The following is a 20,913-nucleotide window of genomic DNA, read 5'->3' on the forward strand; positions in this document are numbered from 1 at the left end:
CAAACACACACACAAACATGCACACAAACACACACACACAAACAAACATGCACACAAACACGCACACAAACACACACACAAACATGCACACAAACTCACACACACACACAAACAAACAAACACGCAAACACACACAAACAAACAAACATGCACACAAACACACACACACACACACAAACATGCACACAAACACACACACACAAACAAACAAACACGCAAACACACACACACAAACACACACACACACACACAAACAAACATGCACACAAACACACACACAAACAAACATGCACACAAACACACACACAAACAAACAAACACACACACAAACAAACAAACACACACACACACAGAGACAAACAAACACACACACACACACACACAGAGACAAACAAACACACACACACACAAACAAACAAACATGCACACAAACACACACACACAAACAAACAAACACACACACAAACACACACACACAAACAAACAAACACACACACACACACAAACAAACATGCACACAAACACACACACAAACAAACATGCACACAAACACACACACAAACAAACAAACACACACACAAACAAACAAACACACACACACACACAGAGACAAACAAACACACACACACACACACACAGAGACAAACAAACACACACACACACAAACAAACAAACATGCACACAAACACACACACACAAACAAACAAACACACACACAAACACACACACACAAACAAACAAACACACACACACACAAACACACACACACACAGAGACAAACAAACAAACACACACACAAGTATACACACACACACACACACAGACAAACAAACACACACACACACACACATACAGACAGACTATGTGATTAATTTTAAACCACCTGTTAGTACAAGTTTGAACAAGCCGTTTTGCTTCTGACAACGAGCTCTGAGATTTTACAATGGCCCCGCCCCCTCCTCTGAGTTTGTCCAATCACAGCGCTGGACCCATGTTTATGCGAGAGCGCAAATATGAGGTTAAACACATCTAAACAGACACAACACTCAGAGAAATAAGAGCACAGAGTAAAAGCAGTGAAAACGAAGAAAGGGAACTGAGCGAGAACTTCTCACTGCTGTGCGCTCGCGGTCCCCGTGAACAGTGAGTGGCTCATTATCATTTAAAGAAACAGCCGCTCTGAACAGCCCAGGGGGAGAACGCTGCGGTGAGGTTTGAGCCTTGTGGTGTTTTGACTAAAGCGAGTTTCATTAAAGACCCAGAACCGTGTTCCACTGTGGAGAAGGGTGGAATACTTATTTTTGACCAGGATGATCCAGAAAGAGAGCAGCTCCGGCGCTAATGATAGATGCTGGACGTTCTGGAGAGTCCCACTGACAGCAGCACTCTGACTCAGTGCTTGAGTAGGTTTTGAAGCTGCTGATTTTAGATCTGTTTTGGGAAGGTACTGTTACTTCTCCTCCCGTCCTTGTTTGACCCAGTTGAGCAGAACTTACCCTTGTGTGTGGGTACAGACCAGTTAGATACCCCCCCCACACACACACCTCCCCATGGACCACCAAAACCATGCACTGATGTTAGTGTGTGTTGTGCTGGTGTAGAGTGGATCAGACACAGCAGTGCTGCTGGAGTTTAAACCCCTCAGTGTCCACTCTCTGTATGCAGAGCAACACATGCACTACAGTGTGTAAGTGTAGAACTACACCGTGCTCCTGCGTGGTCAGTGGAGCTGATAAAGTGGCCAGTGTGTGTAGAGAGAGGTGAGAGGTGGTGGTAATGTTATGGCTGATTGGTGTCTGTACAGTGATCCGAGGCCCATTCTCAGTGTGAGTGTGCTGTAATATCGTTATATACATCCATCACTTCCTGCTCTGTGTAATGGGTGTCTATGTTTTCATCTCTGTCGGAGAAGTGGGCGCGCGGAGACCCTCTTTAACGATAGCAGCCATCAGAGGAGCTTCTGCCGTTCGCCTGCTGACCAATAGAGAGGTCAGGAAAGAGCCGTTAGCTGAGAACCAGAGCTTTCGGGCTCCCATTTACACACTTACCTCTGCAAACTCTGGTGGAGTATCATCATAAAACATGCTCCTCTTCCACAGGGAAAGTTTACACTCATAAACCCACACACACACACAGCTTCAGTACCTCTCTCTTTCTTCTCACTCACTCAATCACCTATGGAATGGACTCTGGACGCCGTGTCGGTGCAGACGCTGCCTCTGTGCCTCGGTGCCTCGGTGAGACGTGGAGGAGTGAGCGGTGTTGATTGAGGAGGTATTTCACCGGCTGTCTGAGACGGTGGAGCTGTAGAGTTCTCCTGGCCGCTGGGAGACCGCGCTGAAGCGCTCCTGTTTGTTCGGAAATGAGCTGTAATCCTGTTAGTGGCGTTTGGAGAGGGTTTAGTCCTCTACAAACATTTGGAGGAGATTCAAAACGCCGATCCACTCTGCAGCCCCACTTTGAGAGAGAGAGAGAGAGAGAGAGAGAGGGGGAACAGTTTCACTCACGTACTCACTCACGGACTCACTCACTCACTCACATACTCACTCACTCACTCACATACTCACTCACTCACGTACTCACTCACACACACTCACTCATGTACTCAGTCACTCACGTACATACTCACTCACACTCAATCACATACACATTCACTCACACACTCACTCGCACATTTACTCACTCACTCACTCATGTACTCAGTCACTCACGTACATACTCACTCACACTCAATCACATACACATTCACTCACTCACTCACTCACTCACTCGCACAATTACTCACTCACTCACTCACTCACTCACTCACTCACTCACACACTCGCACATTTACTCACTCACTCACTCACGTACTCAGTCACTCACGTACATACTCACTCACACTCAATCACATACACATTCACTCACACACTCACTCACTCACTCGCACAATTACTCACTCACTCACACACTCGCACATTTACTCACTCACTCACTCACTCACATACTCAGTCACTCACGTACATACTCACTCACACTCAATCACATACACATTCACTCACACACTCACTCACTCGCACAATTACTCACTCACTCACTCACACACTCGCACATTTACTCACTCACTCAATCACATACACATTCACTCACTCAATCACATACACATTCACTCACACACTCACTCACTCACTCGCACAATTACTCACTCACTCACTCACACACTCGCACATTTACTCACTCACTCACTCACGTACTCAGTCACTCACGTACATACTCACACACACTCAATCACATACACATTCACTCGCACACTCACTCACTCACTCGCACAATTACTCACTCACTCACTCACACACTCGCACATTTACTCACTCACGTACATACTCACTCACTCAATCACATACACATTCACTCACACACTCACTCACTCACTCGCACAATTACTCACTTCCTCACACACTCACTCGCACAATTACTCACTCACTCACTCACTCACGTACTCAGTCACTCACGTACATACTCACTCACACTCAATCACATACACATTCACTCACACACTCACTCGCACAATTGCTCACTCAGTCACTCACGTACATACTCACTCACACACTCAATCATACACATTCACTCACACACTCACTCGCACAATTACTCACTCACTCACTCACACACTCGCACATTTACTCACTCACTCACTCGCACATTTACTCACTCACTCACTCACGTACTCAGTCACTCACGTACATACTCACTCGCACAATTACTCACTCACTCACTCACACACACTCACTCACTCACTCATGTACTCAGTCACTCACGTACATACTCACTCACAATCAATCACATACACATTCACTCACACACTCACACAATTGCTCACTCAGTCACTCACGTACATACTCACTCTCACTCACACAATCACATGCATTCACTCAATCACACGCATTCACTCACACACTCACTCACACTCATTCACTCACACAATTGCTCACTCACACACTCTCACTCACTCGCACAATTACTCACTCCCTCACACACTCACTCGCACAATTACTCACTCACTCACTCACACACTCACTGATGTACTCAGTCACTCACGTACATACTCACTCACAATCAATCACATACACATTCACTCACACACTCGCACAATTGCTCACTCAGTCACTCAAGTACATACTCACTCACTCTCACTCACACACTCAATCACACGCATTCACTCAATCACACGCATTCACTCACACACTCACTCACACACTCATTCACTCACACAATTGCTCACTCACACACTCTCACTCACTCGCACAATTGCTCACTCACTCACACACTCACTCAGTCACTCACGTACTCAGTCACTCACGTACATACTCACTCACTCACACACTCAATCACTCACTCACACACTCAATCACTCACGCCGGCTACTGGGTGTCCTCTCGTGATCTAAGGCACTTTTATGTTTTTCTCTCCACAGAAAAGAAGGAGGTGACCCAGAGTCTGGAGAACTACACGTCCAAGTGTCCAGGAGGAATGAACATCATCACCCTCCCGGACGGCCTCAAACTGCCCCCTGTTCCCTTCACTAAACTCCCCATTGTCAGGTGGGTGGAGAACCTACAGAACCAGTCAAGCTGCGGTCATGTTTAGAACACAGAACTGCTCTAGAACCTGACACAGAAAGTGGGAAGCTATAGACATAAACACCAAGAAATAAACTGAAGCTCTAGTGTGTGACAGGAGAACCTGCAGGGCTGGGGTTCTGTAGGACGGAACAGTTCTAGATCAGGGGAGGTGTGAGCGTACCTTATACACACACATTCCATCCTAATCAAGTGTGTGTGTGGACTGTGGAGAGTGGGGGCGGGGCTTAGAATGAAATGTGTGTTGTCAGTTCTCTCCAGGTCTGTGATGTTAAGCCTGGGCCCTGTTCAGTGGAAGACCCCCACAGAGAGAACCGAGCCTCTATACCAGGCTTTACTCACACAGTGGAGACTAGAGTACAGAGTAGTCCACACCACCACATCAGTCCCACTCTACCCCAACATCACCCCAGTGTTCTCTCTCTCTCTCTCTCTCTCTCTGTCCTCTCCCTTTCACTCTCTCTCTCTCTCTCTCTCTCTCTCTAGGTCGGTGACTCTGCTGAATCTGCCGGTGACTCTTCGTCCTCATAAAGTGAAGGGTCTCCCTGGTCAGGGAGTGACCACCGCGAGTCCCTTCATCTACTCTCCCATCAGTCTGCACAGCCGGGGGGACGAACGCAGCAAGAAGATTGGTGAGTTCCCACAGCCTCAGTTTGTGACATCACAAAATCAGTACATTCAACACGGGCTCTAAGTGCGTCTTTAACTAGGTAAGAGTTGGAGTTTTAGCACCTGGAGCTAAATCCTAACCCATGTTGGAAAGGTGAGACACCCCACACATAAAGGCATTTGTCACAGATTTGTCGGTGTTTGATCATTGTTAGTCCTCCAAGTCTCCACACTACACCATCCGCCCTGAAAGAAGCGCCACACACTTTCTGATTACACACACCGACAGACACCTCTCGGGAGTATCAAAGCCGCATTCCTAGATTTGACACTCGGGCTGTGTCCATAAAAGACAGCAGTAAGTACCTTGCGCTCTTGTTCCCTCACAAGGCAGGGCCGACAGCTCTGGGAGAAGATGGAGAGAGAGCAGACTCCTCACACGACGGGGTCGTCTGATAAGATCTGAAAAGCTAATTGTTTATGATTGTCGGGAGGACTAAATCCGGCCTCAGAATTGTCCCGATCATCCTGTAGTGTGAGCCAGGCTTTCGTTCCCGGATATGGACAGTCTGTAAGTTTTGAGACTGGAGCATTGGGAATCCGGTTTTCCAGGAATTTGGAATCTGGGAGTGATTATCTGAGTGGGAGAGATCGGACAGCTGTGCTGAAAAGAACATTTACGGCCTCGTTTAATATTGATTCTTTAAGTTACACTTCACACAGCTCACATTGGATCTACTCTCAGAACTCTGCCTCAAATACACACTCATTCATACACATTCACTCGCTCACAAACTCACTCCTTCACTCACAAACACTCACTGCCTCAAATACATACTCACTCACTAACATACAAACATTCACTCACGTACATTTAGGAACTGCACCACTAGGGGAGCTATTTCTCACTCACTAACTAACTAGTTGGACCAGTCAGACCGGGTTTCATGAGGTGGTACTTGCCATTAATTAGTGGAGCTTCTTGCCTCCTCAGCCCCAGCGTCATCACACAGATCAGAACACCCCGCATAAAAAATCCGATTTAAGGAATTAATCAGGTTTAAGACACAGATCTAAATTAAGAAGCATCTAATTTAAGAAATGAATCGGATTTAATGAATGAATCAGATTTAAGAAACTAATCAGATTAAAAAACTGATTTGATTAAAGAAATTAATCTGAATTTTAAAAATGAATTGGATTTAACAAATTAATCAGATTTAAGGAACGAATCAGATTTAAGAGACATCTGAATTAAGAAACAAATCTGATTTGAGAAATTAATCAGATTTAAGACATGGATCTGAATTAAGAAACATCTAATTTACGAAATGAATCGGATTTAATGAATGAATCTGATTTAACAAATGAATCAGATTTAAGAAACAAATCAGATTAAAAAACTGATTTGATTTAAGAAATTTATCTGAATTTTAATAATGAATTGGATTTAACAAATGAATCAGATTTAAGGAATGAATCAGATTTAAGACACGGATCTAAATTAAGAAACAAATCTGATTTGAGAAATTAATCAGATTTAAGGCATGGATCTGAATTAAGAAACATCTAATTTACGAAATGAATCGGATTTAATGAATGAATCTGATTTAACAAATGAATCAGATTTAAGAAACTAATCAGATTAAAAAACTGATTTGATTTAAGAAATGTATCTGAATTTTAATAATGAATTGGATTTAACAAATGAATCAGATTTAAGGAATGAATCAGATTTAAGACACGGATCTAAATTAAGAAACAAATCTGATTTGAGAAATTAATCAGATTTAAGACATGGATCTGAATTAAGAAACATCTAATTTAAGAAATGAATCAGATTTAATGAATGAATCTGATTTAATAAATTAATCAGATTTAAGAAACTAATCAGATTAAAAAACTGATTTGATTGAAGAAATTAATCTGAATTTTAAAAATAAATTGGATTTAAGGAATGAATCAGATTTAAGACACTAACTCTAAATTAAGAAACATCTAATTTAACAAATGAATCAGATTTAAGAAATGAATCTAATTTAGGAAATATTTCATTAAAGAAACAAATTTGATTAAAAAAAGAAAGAATCTGAATTAAGAGAAATATCAGACGGCGCACCCGAGACACTGTTTGTAAATCGGGTTTAAGGCCCTGCAGTGTGAACACACCCCGTGGAGCCTGCCCCTGCAGTGAATCTGAAGCGTGCCCCTGGTGGTGTTGCGGTGCGTGTCTCCGGTGGGCTTCTGGTGGTCTGCGTTTGCAGGGAGTCTGGTGTTTGTTTGGCCGAGTATTTTTAGCTCTGTGGTTGGCAGTGTGTGAGCGAGGACAGATGGCTGTTCTGCGTGAACTTTCTCCGGCTCCTGAAAGAAAGAAAGTTGTCCGACCGTCAGCTGCCAGCTTTTCTTGCTCATCTCGGCTCCCGCTGCCAAAGCCAGGACGAGACCAGGATCTGGATTCGCTGCCAGAGCGGAGCCGGGTTCTGATCGTGATCCTAGTCTTAATTTAGCTCCTCTGGAGGGTGAGGTTTGTTTAATTCAGCCTTGGCTTGGGCTCCCGTCCTGGGGTGGACTCCCTCCCCCCAAAGGGCTGGGGACACCCGGCATTTTATTAATGGTTTTGATTTTTTGGCAGTTTGCAGTAACTTTACGTAATGGAGAACAAAACCTGGAGATGTGGCTGTATGCCATCAAATCCTTCCAGAAATGTTCTAACAGAGGAGTAAAGCCCAGAAGAGCAGAGGAACCTCAGGAGAAACACTGTGGACATGAACTCATCAGCCATAACATTATGAACACCTCCTTGTATCCACACTCACTGAACACACAGCAGCACTGTGTAGTTCCACACTTACAGACTGCAGTCCACCTGTTGCTCTGCATACTTCATCCCCATTTTACCCTGGTGTTCAACAGTCAGGACCCCCACAGAGCAGGTGTGATGTGGTGCTGGTGCGTTAGAGTGTGTTTGTTTGCTAATGTTCCTGTAGATATATCAAACTCGCATTCTCTAATTTCAAAATAAAAGCCCTGAGTTTGCCTTTATAGCTCTCAGTCCAGTCCTCGAGGGTCTTCAGTCCGGCTCTGGACACAAATCTCACTGACACAAATGTGTGCGGACGCTGCATCTTTGGTCAGTTGGATAAGCGCTGACCGTGCTCACCTGTGGTGAGGGTGTGATGTCACTGTTCTCCCACCTGGGGCTGAGGGGCTTTGTACAGCAGCTACTGTCCCCTTCTGTTGGCCAGTGGTTCTCTTTGGAGATCTTAGAACAAGCTGTGTGTGGACAGTGGAACAGCTGTGTCAGTAATGGACCTTAAGTAGTGTGTGTGTGTGTGTGAGAGAGTGTGAGAGAGAGTTGCATGCGTTCTGTCTCTTTCACTTTGCTGCCAAAGAACAGAGCTGACTCATACACACCAGATGTCTCTGTAGAGAAGACCTTTATCAAAGCAACCCCCCGCCACAAACACACACACACACACACACACACATATAATATCTGCATCTCTCTCCTGCTCTGTTTTACTTACACACTCTTCTACTTTGGTGCTTCTCTCTACCAGAGTGTGTGTGTGTGTGTGTGTGTGTGTTCAGGAGTGTAACTCTTCCAGTGTCCAGACAGACTGAGCCACATTCAGTGAATGGAATCAATACATACATCAGTCTGAAGTGTGGAGCACCACAGGCACTCTGGGATAGATTTCTGTAGGATGTAATCCCTCCACAGTGGCTCAGCACACACACACACACACACACACACAGACACTACCACACACTCTCTCTGGTGTATAGCCTGCACTGCCCAGCCTCAGTATGCGACTGCTCAGGTCTCTGTTGGTAGGTTTGTGTTTGCTGAAATCACATTTCAGGTTCAACACGTTAGTCTTTCCAGTCTGACGGGTCCTGCTTTGGAGCCTTGGTTCCTCTGAGTGGTGGTTCCTCATCCTCTGTGCGAGTCTTCTTTCCTCTCGTAGCCCTTTTCCAGCCATGAGTAAATAGTTCAGTTCCCTCCAGCACGGAGCCAAAGAATAGTAGGTCCTTCGGCGTGAGCTAAAAAAGAGCCCAGAGCCTCAAATAAAGCGTTATCACACACTGGAGCTGGACGAGACACGTACCGTATTTTACCTTGCCCTCCGTGGTGTTCTGGGTAAAAGAACTAGGGGTCCATACCGGCCTGTGGACCTTTCTGTTTTGAAATGGGGAGTAACCAGTCATCTTAATCCTAGTTTGGAATTAAAGGAATTATATACACACGCTGGAAACATCTCTCCACTGTTCACAAACCCATTCCTCCATCAGGCCCTGTCCTCCGGACCCGGCTCCTGTCCGGTCCGCTGTATCGAGGGTACGTGTTGGCACATGGACTTGGCTCGGTGCTCGGAGCCAGAGGAGTGAGCTCGAGCAGTTCAGGGACACGGTGCACCATTCTGGACCTCTGTGCACTCAGACAGCCCTCAGGTTCATCCCCTGCTCACCGAAGCCTGGAGCAGTGGAACTGTGTTCTCTGGAGAATCAGAGCTGATAACCTCCACCAGAGAAGAGACTCCGGATGAGCAGGTGTCCTCAGAGTTAGAAGGAGCTGTACGACAGTTGAGAGGGCGCTGAAAAGCAAACCCACTGGAGATGCGAGGTTTTGTTTGTCCAAGAGGAGAGGACGTAATGAGGACGGCGGGCCGTGGTCAGTCTCAGCAGGGTCTTCTCCTCCTGTTGCTTTAAGAGCTTTCTCTTGGCTTCTTCTTCTTCTTTTAGAATCTTAATGTCATCTTCACTAATTGTCATGCTGAGACATTTCTTGGCTGCAGCGAGACTGAACTGGCACTGCTCTCTCTCTCTCTCTACATTTCACTCTCTTTTTATCTCCACAGGGGGCATCTTTGCCCTTATAGCACTAACCTCTCAGCTTCACTCACTCCCTCATCTCTCTCCATCTCTTTCTCTTTTTCCCCGCTCTGTTTTTTTATTTTTATGATTTTTATGCTTTTTTTTTACCTTCATTATATCTCTCTCTCTCTCTCTCTCTCTCCCTCCCTCCCTCCCTCCCTCCAGCTCCATCTTCTGTTCCACCCCCACTTTGCTCTTTTTGATGAGGAATCAGAGTTGGCCGCCCACCCCTATACACATGGTTTTTGTAGCTTTCTGTTTCTCTCTCTCTCTCTCTCTCTCTCTCTCTCTCTCTCTCTCTCTCCACAGTGCTGTAGATGAAGAGAAATGCTTTCCTGTCGTTTATATTCCTGGTGCTACCTCTGTTTTCTCCTTCTGTCATGTTTCATAAACAGGATTGATGTTAGCGGTAGAACAGAAGTGTTTTCTCTGAGGGGAGATGGCTTTTCCTATAATTGCTCAGAGACTGCCTTTAAGGACTCTGCCAAGTCCTGCAGCCGTCCGTTCGGGCCAGGTCTGATGAAAATAGGAGAAATGCTTGTTTTAGCAAGATGAGCATACACAGAGAGAAAGAGAGAGAGAACAGAGAGAGAGAGAGGAGCAGTTAATGTTTGTTTTGGCATCCAGTAAATGATTGTACTTGTCTCTAAGTTGGGGTGTGGGGGGGTGTTCATAATCTGAGTAGCTGTGTGTGTGGAGTATTTCCAGAGATGACCAAGAACTTCTGTTGTTTATTTGTTAAGTTTTAAAGTGGTGGCATTGGATCTAATTAAACCAATCACAGGAGAGTTTTAAGCTGGTGCAGGCCTGTGTGAAACAAAGTGGTATACAGTGGGTCAACAACAGGTCAGCAAATCTTATGAGAGGGCCAAGTTTCAATAAAGAAGAAAATAAACCCTCCTTGATAGATATTAATATGTTTATTTTTAATATAATATACTCATTATTAGGGCGACATGGTGGTGCAGCAGGTAGCTCCACGGACCTGGAGGTTGTCTGTGGCTGACTGTCTGTGAGGAGTGTGGTGTGTTCTCCCTGTGTCTGTGTAGGTTTCCTCCGGGTGACTGTCTGTGAGGAGTGTGGTGTGTTCTCCCTGTGTCTGCATGGGTTTTCTCCGGGTGACTGTCTGTGAGGAGTGTGGTGTGTTCTCCCTCTGTCTGCGTGGGTTTCCTCCGGGTGACTGTCTGTGAGGAGTGTGGTGTGTTCTCCCTGTGTCTGCGTGGGTTTCCTCCGGGTGACTGTCTGTGAGGAGTGTGGTGTGTTCTCCCTGTGTCTGCGTGGGTTTCCTCCGGGTGACTGTCTGTGAGGAGTGTGGTGTGTTCTCCCTGTGTCTGCGTGGATTTCCTCCGGGTGACTGTATGTGAGGAATGTGGTGTGTTCTCCCCGTGTCTGCGTGGGTTTCCTCCAGGTGACTGTCTGTGAGGAGTGTGGTGTGTTCTCCCTGTGTCTGGGTTTCCTCTGGGTGACTGTTTGTGAGGAGTGTGGTGTGTTCTCCCTGTGTCTGGGTTTCCTCTGGGTGACTGTCTGTGAGGAGTGTGGTGTGTTCTCCCCGTGTCTGCGTGGGTTTCCTCCGGGTGACTGTCTGTGAGGAGTGTGGTGTGTTCTCCCCGTGTCTGCGTGGGTTTCCTCCGGGTGACTGTCTGTGAGGAGTGTGGTGTGTTCTCCCTGTGTCTGGGTTTCCTCCGGGTGCTCCGGTTTCCTCCCACAGTCCAAAAACACACGTTGGTAGGTGGATTGGTGACTCAAAAAAGTGTCCGTAGGTGTGAGTGTGTGAGTGACTGTGTGAGTGTGTGTTGCCCTGTGAAGGACTGGCACCGCGAATGTGAATTGAATAAGGGTTACAGATAATGGATGGATGGATGGATACTCATTTTTACCTGAAGTCATGCTATAGTATTTTGACGGTAACTACACACTACCAACCAATCTTATAAGAATAATGTGTGTATTCCCTGGCATGGATTAATGACATCACTACCCGTATTAATAAAATAAAAACAACCCTCTGAATTCAGCATGCCTCAGATGATCAAGTGGGCGGATCATCTGGGGCTGGACTTGGGGGGAAGGGACCTTTCTTTTAAATCACTTTGTGCCCTGAAGTGAGATCTCTCTGTTATCAGTGTTTGTGGAGTGACTTAAACACACAGGTGTACACAGCAGATGTTTGATTTTCATAAATCATTTTGGGTGTTGAAGCGTTTCACTTTTTTTTGGAGCAGCATCAAAGGTTGTGGAGGCTCAGGGCCAACTGTGGACACCGACTTTTGACCAGAGAGATTAAAGCACAGAGGCCAGTTTTCCACTCAGAGCATCTGTCTCACACTCAGGGAGCATATTTAAAATCGGGAGGGAGGGGGGGAAAGCTCAGCTGACATAAAAATTAAGGAGCTGAAAATACTATTAAAGGGAAATATATATGATTCTAGGACAACGCTGTTTTCTCTGGTTTATTTTTATGTTCAGAAGCTCTGTGTCTTTTAAGATGCAATGATGTTTTTGAGGAGAAAAACGGCTGTTGCTTGTACGTGACCAAAGTTTCTGTACGTTTTTATTCACTATTTATATTCCCAGTGAATGCAAAGCCTAGCATAGCATAGTACATATTGTTTCTACTGCCAACTTAGGGAGTGATAATAATAATAATAATAATAATAATAATAATAATAATCAAGTATCGGATAATTAGGCAGATCCGTGGGATGGATCATCATACAAAACAGAGGGCTTTTAATTTGAAATGAAGGATACAGGAAGGGGTGAATCAATGACACCCAACTACAGTCGCAAGCTGAGTGACATAACAACATGTGTACAAACACATGATACATTTAGAAATGCTGAGTTCAAGGAAAAAGCTTTTTCCGGAATGGGTGCTACAGTCAAAAGACCGCCTCTCGGCGCTTTCACACTCACTCACTCACACATTAACACACACTCTTTCTCTCTCTCTCTCTCTCTCTCTCGCGCCGTGTCAAGGTCCTGCACGATTCTTTATTATTTTTTGTTATAAACAAATAACAATTCTGTACATTTATGTGTTAATTGTCATGTTTTGTTTTACAATGTTAGAAGTGTTTAAATCGCTCCTGATGCCTTAAGTCACTTCCACATAGTGAGATGTGCAGCTTATTAATTCAACAACGGTATCGGATTGGTGTCGGGTGTTTGCCGATGCATCGTTATCGCATCGTATTTGTATCAGAATTGAAAAAAAAATCGAATCAGTGCATCCCTAATAACAGTAATAATAATCAGAAGAAGGTGAAGAAGTGGAACAGAAAAAAATAGCCACCGAGTGTTCTGCTGGAAAACAAGTAGGACATTCTGTGCACACCTAGACCCTCAGCGAATGAGCAGTTAAGGCAGGTTCTGCCTCCCTCTCCAGGAGAACGAGCTGTGCATTCCCTCTGCCTGCGGAGCTACAACTCCAGTCCCACTCACGATCCCTCTCCCCTTCAATAGTGTCAAACACCCTGATACTGGAGGGAGCATCGGTGCGGGAGTGGATTAAAGTCGAAACTTGAATCTTCTCACTTTAGCCTCATGTGTTTGAACTTCTGTGTTTATCCGTGAGAGCGCACTGTGCTGCAGTGTGTAGAGCTCCCGCTTCAGGATGTAGTGGTGTGTTTTGTGAATCTGTTGGGGTTGTCCCACTGAGCTGCTGTCTGTCAGCGAGCCTGGTTCGGGGCGAGGATCGAGCCCCCGAGAGCTCATCTCTGCGTCTGATTACGAAGAACAGCCCGTGGCCAGTGGCTCGCTGCAGCTCCCTGTAATTGATGTGAACCCCGGGAGAAGTCTTCTTCCTCAGTAGCGAGACTCCGACTGTGTTTTCAGCTCGTGGCGAGGATTAACAAAGCCCACAGCGCAGTTTCAAAGCTGTAAACCCCACACTTTAAACAAAACCACTCTTATTACTCTCACAGACGTGACTCTGGACTTTTAAACTCCTCTCCCCTCAGCTCTTCCAGACTCGCTGTTTCTGTTTCTCAAAACTAATATTGCTCTTAGATCAAACTTTAACAAAATGTCTGAGACCTGCTTTGGTCAAAGGATCAAACCCGACAGCTGCGTTCTCCCCCTGTCAACTTCCAGCGCCTGTTTCTTTAAATGATAATGAGCCGCTCACTGTTCACCCCGACCCTGAGTGCACAGCAGTGAGGAGGGAGGAGCAGAAGCTCTGGTTTTTAGCCGTTTTCGCTCAGTTCTCTTCCTTCTCTGTTATCGTTTTCTCAGTGGATCCAGCGCTGTGGTTGGACAGACTCAGATGGTGGGTGGTCTTGTTTCACTGTGTGTGGGTTGGTGGGCTCCAGATGCAAAATATATGCAAGTGATGGTTAAATAATATTGCCCTTTAAAGTATAGGGATGTCTGGTTCCATTCACATTCCCTTCTCTAGAGTGGAGCATTTCACACAAACCACATCCACTCCCAGTGTCTCTAAAGACAGGAGCGTGGCATTTCGACAGCAGAGACCTGCCGAGGTTCTGCTCTGTCTCTGTTGTTTGCAGCTGTCACAGACAGGTGCAGCGCCTAAAGGAGAAGACGTCCTGAGCTTTAGCTAGTATCCTGTTCTGGGACTGGATCGAGGGGATGTTCTCTTTGCCTCCTGGCCTTGGCAGGGACTCTGCTGTGCTGGGTCCTGAGTGAGATCAACCCCTGCTGTTGAGATTCTGAACAGTTTCGGGTTGGGGGATGTGGCTAGGTCTAGAGCTTGAACTAAAGTACTTGATTCTGGGGAACTTCTGTTCTCTACGGTTTGTTTTAATCTCTTAATGTGAGAAGGTTTAACTTGTCTGTAAGGTTTTATTTACTGTTAGAATTGCCACAGAAATGTTTGTTACTGGTTACTTTTTTAGTTTTTGTCTTTGTTTACTGCAGTTAGTAGTCTCCTGAGTTTAGAGTAAAAATTGGAGCAGGAATAGAGCCACATCCTCATCATTCAGTTCATGCTTTTCATTGTTTGGAGTTCTCTTTGTTTTCCAAACAACTCCAGATGCAGTTTCTCTGCCGTGAGCAGAGAGAGACAGAAAGCCTAGCATCCTGGACTGAGACCATTTTTTTTTTTTTTTTTTTTTTTAAATTAAAGACATTTACTGACTCTGTGGCTTCTTGAAAACACAGAACTGCCTCTTGGAAGCACATACTACAACCGTCAAGACCTTCTTCATTTGTGTGCAGCGCATCATAGGGAGTGCATGTGGTTACAGCATCCACTCATCTGAGAAGACTTTACAGTAGATATCTGTACTTTGCTGTGAGGGTTTGATGGCATTTAGTCATGAGAACATTAGTGAGTTCAGGTATTGGTTTTGGATAATTAGGTATGGTTCAAAGACCTCAATCCATTCATTCATTCATTATCTGTAACCCTTATCCAGTTCAGGGTCACAGTGGGTCTAGAGCCTACCTGGAATCATTGGGCCCAAGGTGGGAATACACCCTGGAGGGGGCGCCAGTCCTTCACAGGGCAACACAGACACACACACACACACATTCACACCTACGAATACTTTTTTTAAGTCGCCAATCCACCTATCAACGTGTGTTTTTGGACTGTGGGAGGAAACCGGAGCACCCGGAGGAAACCTACACAGACACAGGGAGAACACACCACACTCCTCACAGACAGTCACCCGGAGGAAAACCACACAGACACAGGGAGAACACACCACACTCCTCACAGACAGTCACCCGGAGGAAACCCACGCGGACACAGGAAGAACACACAACACTCCTCACAGACAGTCACCCGGAGCTGGAATTGAACCCACAACCTCCAGGCCCCTGGAGCTGTGTGACTGTGACACTACCTGCTGCGCCACCGTGCCGCCCGACCTCAGTCCAGTTTATCCCAAATATATACTTCAGCCACTCGCACATTCTCAGGAGTTGAAGGTCTGGGCTGTGGCTCAGGGAGATGTTCATGAGATGTTTAATCCTGACTTGCTTCTGGAAAACTGCATCTGCACTAGTATTAGCTTCTGTAGGTATCCTCGAACAGTAATGAACTCTCGATTGCGCTGAAGACAAAGCTGGGTTTTCTGTGGCTAAGTGCAGTTGTCTGAGCTCAGAAATGTACATTGTTAATGCAGGGTGGTGTTCATCATAGCTCTATTTTAGGATCCCTTTTGCTCTCCATTATCTCAAACGACACATACCATAAACTGTTGCAGCTTAAGCTAATGATAATCACTCATAAATATGGAGCCAAGGTTTAGGCACTCCTGGTACAACATAATTATGTTGATTATCTAAGTAAATACAAGTCAAAAACACAGTATCTGTCCAGCACCCTTCTTCTGGGAGATAAACTGGGTCATGGTGTGTTTGGAGGAGACTTTAGCACAACTTTAGCCCAGGTTTGACCTGACTTTTGAAGTGTGTGTTAAGGCAGTGTACTGGGATTCTGCGTTACAGAACCAGGAGAAAGAGCTATATTTATTGTTCCAGACTAAGACTGATGACTACCACAATGAGAGCGAGCAGCCTCCACTCCTTTATGTTCCTAATGAAGCACACCACACACACTCTCTGTCGTGGCTCTGTGTGTCAGTGTTAATTTTTATTCTCCTCCTTCTCTCTGATGATGCGCTTTCCGTGAGAGGAGAAGAGATGTCACGCTCAGTACAGCGTGGCTGTGATGTCATCTGAAGAAAGGTGGGATGGGTTTGCCGTCAGTGTTCAGTGTGCTGAGATCAAGCAGTGTTTTCGAGGCTTCTGTGGGTCAGGATCTGAAGTCCAGAGGTTGGGACAACTCTCCCCTAACAGATCTCGAGGGATCCATGTCCGTCTCTAACAGCGATGAACTCTTGATTGTGTTGGAGGGACACCTGGCGTTTCTGTGTCCGAGCTCAGTGTGGCGTACCACAGGGCTCTGTGTTAGGGCCTTTAAAGTTTTACAGTTTTCCTGCATCTCCTTAGACATTTCACTTCCAAACACAGCACAACAGTGCAATACGCTTTTATGCTAAGGATGCTCATTCATACAGTCCTGGGTATGCCTGTTTCAGTTATCGATTATGTAAGTGAAGTCAAAAGGGCACCTGCAGACGGAAAGCACATGTCCACAATCTAAATGTTTGTTGCTGCTTTTTAGATGTAACATGGATGATTCTGGAGAACTACTGTTCTCACAGCTAAACAAACTCCCCTCCTGTTTGTTTTCATTCAGAAGCTTTTAAGGTGGAAATGTATGTTTGAGTAAGAAGCCCACTATTGTTTGTATGCGACTGAAGTGTAAGTTTCTATTCACTGTTTGAATTACCACAGACATTAATTCGTAACTTTAAGTGTTTAGTTTTGTAGCACTTTCAGTCTGCGTTTACTTTAATGGGAAGTTAGTGTAGTCAGTACCACCTTAAGTTAAGTCATATATCTGAAACTGCAAGCATAGGTCAGTGTTACCCTCTGGTGGAGCAGCAATAGAGCAACATCCTCAACTCTCTCTATTAACACTGGACCTTTTTTCAGTGCCCAAACAGACAGAAGAGCTAGCAGATGGTCAGTGAAGCAATTTCAGAATTTTATAAAAATGCCTAGTACGTTAAATGTCATGAACATTACTTTTAAACTCAGCCAAAATATAGAAATTTTGCTTTGAAATGTGTAGATGAGTGATCCCTAGCAGTGGAACAAAGTCTCTCTCTTTCTCTCTCTCTCTCTCTCTCTCTCTATCCCTCTCATCTAAACTGAATGGATGTGTAAATGAAACACTGTCACTCAGAGCAGTTTAATGTACTTAGCTGATTCCTTTATGCAATTTAAACAGTGTTTCAGACTCTGTAAAAACTTCTAGACGACTGCGAAGGGAGGAGTGAAGGCCCCCTGCTTGGAGTGGTTTTAAAAGTCCTGGAGATATGAAATCTAAACTGATATATTACAGATTTTATGTATTCGTTGTATTACATTTTAACTGTCTCCATTGCTTTTACTGGGGTGCAGCTGGCCTTGCACTGTAATAAAAGCCCTTAACTCCTTTCAGAGCTGTACTCAGCTGTCCAGGGCTTTTATTCACTCAGTGTTCACTCCTGACATCCACGTACAGTGCCTGGACTGAGTGGAAACGGAGAAAACAAGAACAGAGAATAAAGAAAACGAGCTAAAAAACCAGAGCTTCGTCTCCTCGCTCCTCACAGCTGTGCCCTCAGGGTCGGGGTGAACAGCGAGCGGCTCGTTATCGATTAAAGGATCCAGTGCTAAAAGCGGGCGTTCTGAACAGGGCTGTTTACATGTGTTTACATCATGTTTATTCATGATAAATGGAATAATTGTATAACATCCTGGAAATCCTAAAAAAGTAGGGCTTTACACACTTTGAGCTGTGATTGGTCAGGATTCTCACGTTATTCAGCAAAAAAGCACTGTGGTTGGTTTGAGTGCTTTTGAGTGGGTGTGGTTTGAGTCCCTAAACAAACGCCCTGGATGTAAACACGCCATGCATTAAGGTTAATCTTGTTGTTTGTCTGTTTCTGATATGATTTCAGATTTCCAGTGGGTGCAGGGGGACGTGTGTGAGGTGCAGCTGATGGTCTATAACCCCATGCCTTTTGAACTTCGCGTTGAGAACATGGTGAGTGCAGGGTGGATATATTGTGTAAGATGAAAGTCAACGGTTCAGAAATAGACCCGAAGACGTCAATAACGCATTAAACCCCAACATTAGTGATGAATTCCACTGTCACTGATTATCATCCTTAGTCTAATGTCTATGGCCTTCAGGTCAGCTCCTGAAGGACTAACCAGTACATGATAGTCCCACATCCACACCCTTTTCTAGGCCCCCAGTGTCGTTTGTGGATGCTCCACCAATCCTCCTCATCCCTACGCTCAGAAACCCAACATGGCCCAGACCTTATTGTCAGTGGAGTCCCAGGGCTGTGACTGAAGACCTGATGTTGTTGTGTCTAAAACCACACCAGCCCTTTACACTGCGTGTCAGTCGCAGGTCGGCGTCTGCGTTTGGACACACACTTCTCCCAGACAGAGCTGCATCGTTAGCATGGGCGCACACCATATTAACCTTTTCAAAGGAGGATGCAAATGAGTTATTCATCAGCGTGTCCCGGGCCCACGCGAATCCAGAGGGGGGCGGAGTCTCACTGACGTGTGCCGTTGGTCAGTACGCAGTTCGGCCCTGGTGAGACATACGGGAGTCTGGCTGCCGGCACGCACCCCAGGCTCAGAGAGAAGAAACTCAACTCCTCCTGGAGGGTGCACAGTTTAAAGTGGAACTCATATATGCTCATTTAAGGTGGAATGGAAAGTTCAAACAAGAGGCTATTTTCCTATTTAATTTCTCATTTAAGGTGGAAGTGAAAGTTCACACAGGGAGTCTAATTCAGTGCAGTAAATTTAGTGTTAGGGGCAATTTAGGGGCAGTAAACACGTACTCATTGAGTAACCACCTTGGTGCCTTGCTCAGGGGCACGTCAACTGTGGATGTTGAGGGAAGAGAAAGTGCTGTTCCTTCAATCCCCCACTCTCATTTTTTCCTGCTGGTCCTGGAGGTCGAATTGGTGACTGCTTTCTTTACCTGGTGAAGACAGATTGGGGGACACGTGTGAATGGTTCTTTGAACCCGTCCCCCAGCAGTGACGTAAACGTCTTGTGCGTCGTTTGGCCACTCTAGGATTGTTCTGTAAACAGAATCTCATAAGTATCACTTCAGGCGACTCTCCGTGGGTTAATTGGAGATAGCGGAGAGCTGATGTGGCTCTCCACACGGCGAGGATCATCAGGACGCAGAAGGCCGTGAAGTGCTCTAATTTGCCCGAGGACGTTCGGAGAGAAGCTCTAGGAAGCTGTTCTTTTCTTTCCTGCAGAAACACTCAGGTGGGTGCAGAGGGTCGAGAGGGTAAAGGAGGAAGAATGCATTTTTAGCTCCCACAAGTAGCAACACTCGGAGTGATTAGTAATTATCATTAAACTTTAACTACAAAGCATATCTCACTGCTTTGTAGTCCCTGATTTCAGCAGTTAATGCTCCGTAGAGCATGGTTTTCTACTCTCTTCCAGAAGTTACACAGTGTAGTTCTGTGTCAGCCACAGAGGCTCTGTTCAGTGGAGCGTCAGAAAGATTTTGAAGCTGTACTTTTAAGGTAAAAATACTATCTAGTGTTCTGCCCACAGGTTCTGATCCAGTCTGGGGTTCTGACCATTGAAGACCAGAGTGAAAGGAGACACCGAAAGTATGCAGAGCCACAGATGGGCTATAGTCTGTAATTGTAGAACTACAAAGTGGTCCTGTACAGTCAGTGGACAGTGAGTGTAGGAACAAGGAGGTGGCTTTAATGTTATGGCGGATGTGTTTACGGTTAAATTAAAAACATTCTGTCTGGCAGAAACAGCACTGTCTCCTCCCTCAACATTCACCCCCCACCGGTTGCCACAAACATCTTCATGGATTGCGGATGCACATTCTATATTCCTGCACTTTCATGCCTCCATCGTTTACAGTGAGCAACTGTGTGCGATCTCTGTTCTTCAGGGTCTGCTGACATCTGGAGTGGAGTTTGAGTCTCTCCCTGCTGCTCTCTCTCTTCCCGCCGAGTCTGGCCTCTATCCTGTCACTCTGGTGGGTGTCCCACGGACCACCGGAACCATCACCATCAATGGTGAGTTCAGCACCGACTGCTCCAGACTTCTTCTCAGTGATGTTGGAGTCAATGCGAAGGGTTAACTCTAAGCTAGGGCTGAACTGATATCTAACTCAGTTATTTAGTCTTTAGTCACAGTTATACCACGGTCAGTTCTGACTGCACAGTGAGATGTTCCAGGAGCGCCGGTATTGCACGATAATAACACT

The 20,913-nt window shown here is 45.5% G+C and overlaps 1 protein-coding gene across 1 annotated transcript in view; it reads left to right on the forward strand.

Annotated features, from left to right (window-relative positions):
- The window catches only part of trappc9 (trafficking protein particle complex subunit 9), a 140,961-nt gene that overhangs the window by 42,997 nt on the left and 77,051 nt on the right, over nucleotides 1–20,913 (forward strand). The window contains exons 10-13 of the mRNA XM_066668751.1: nucleotides 4,454–4,580; nucleotides 5,106–5,251; nucleotides 18,593–18,678; nucleotides 20,596–20,722. Of these exons, the coding sequence (XP_066524848.1) occupies nucleotides 4,454–4,580; nucleotides 5,106–5,251; nucleotides 18,593–18,678; nucleotides 20,596–20,722 (486 nt within the window). The remainder of the gene's footprint in view (nucleotides 1–4,453; nucleotides 4,581–5,105; nucleotides 5,252–18,592; nucleotides 18,679–20,595; nucleotides 20,723–20,913) is intronic.

This window comes from Hoplias malabaricus, chromosome 4, assembly GCF_029633855.1.
Source record: "Hoplias malabaricus isolate fHopMal1 chromosome 4, fHopMal1.hap1, whole genome shotgun sequence".
Classification (NCBI taxonomy): Eukaryota; Metazoa; Chordata; class Actinopteri; order Characiformes; family Erythrinidae; genus Hoplias; species Hoplias malabaricus.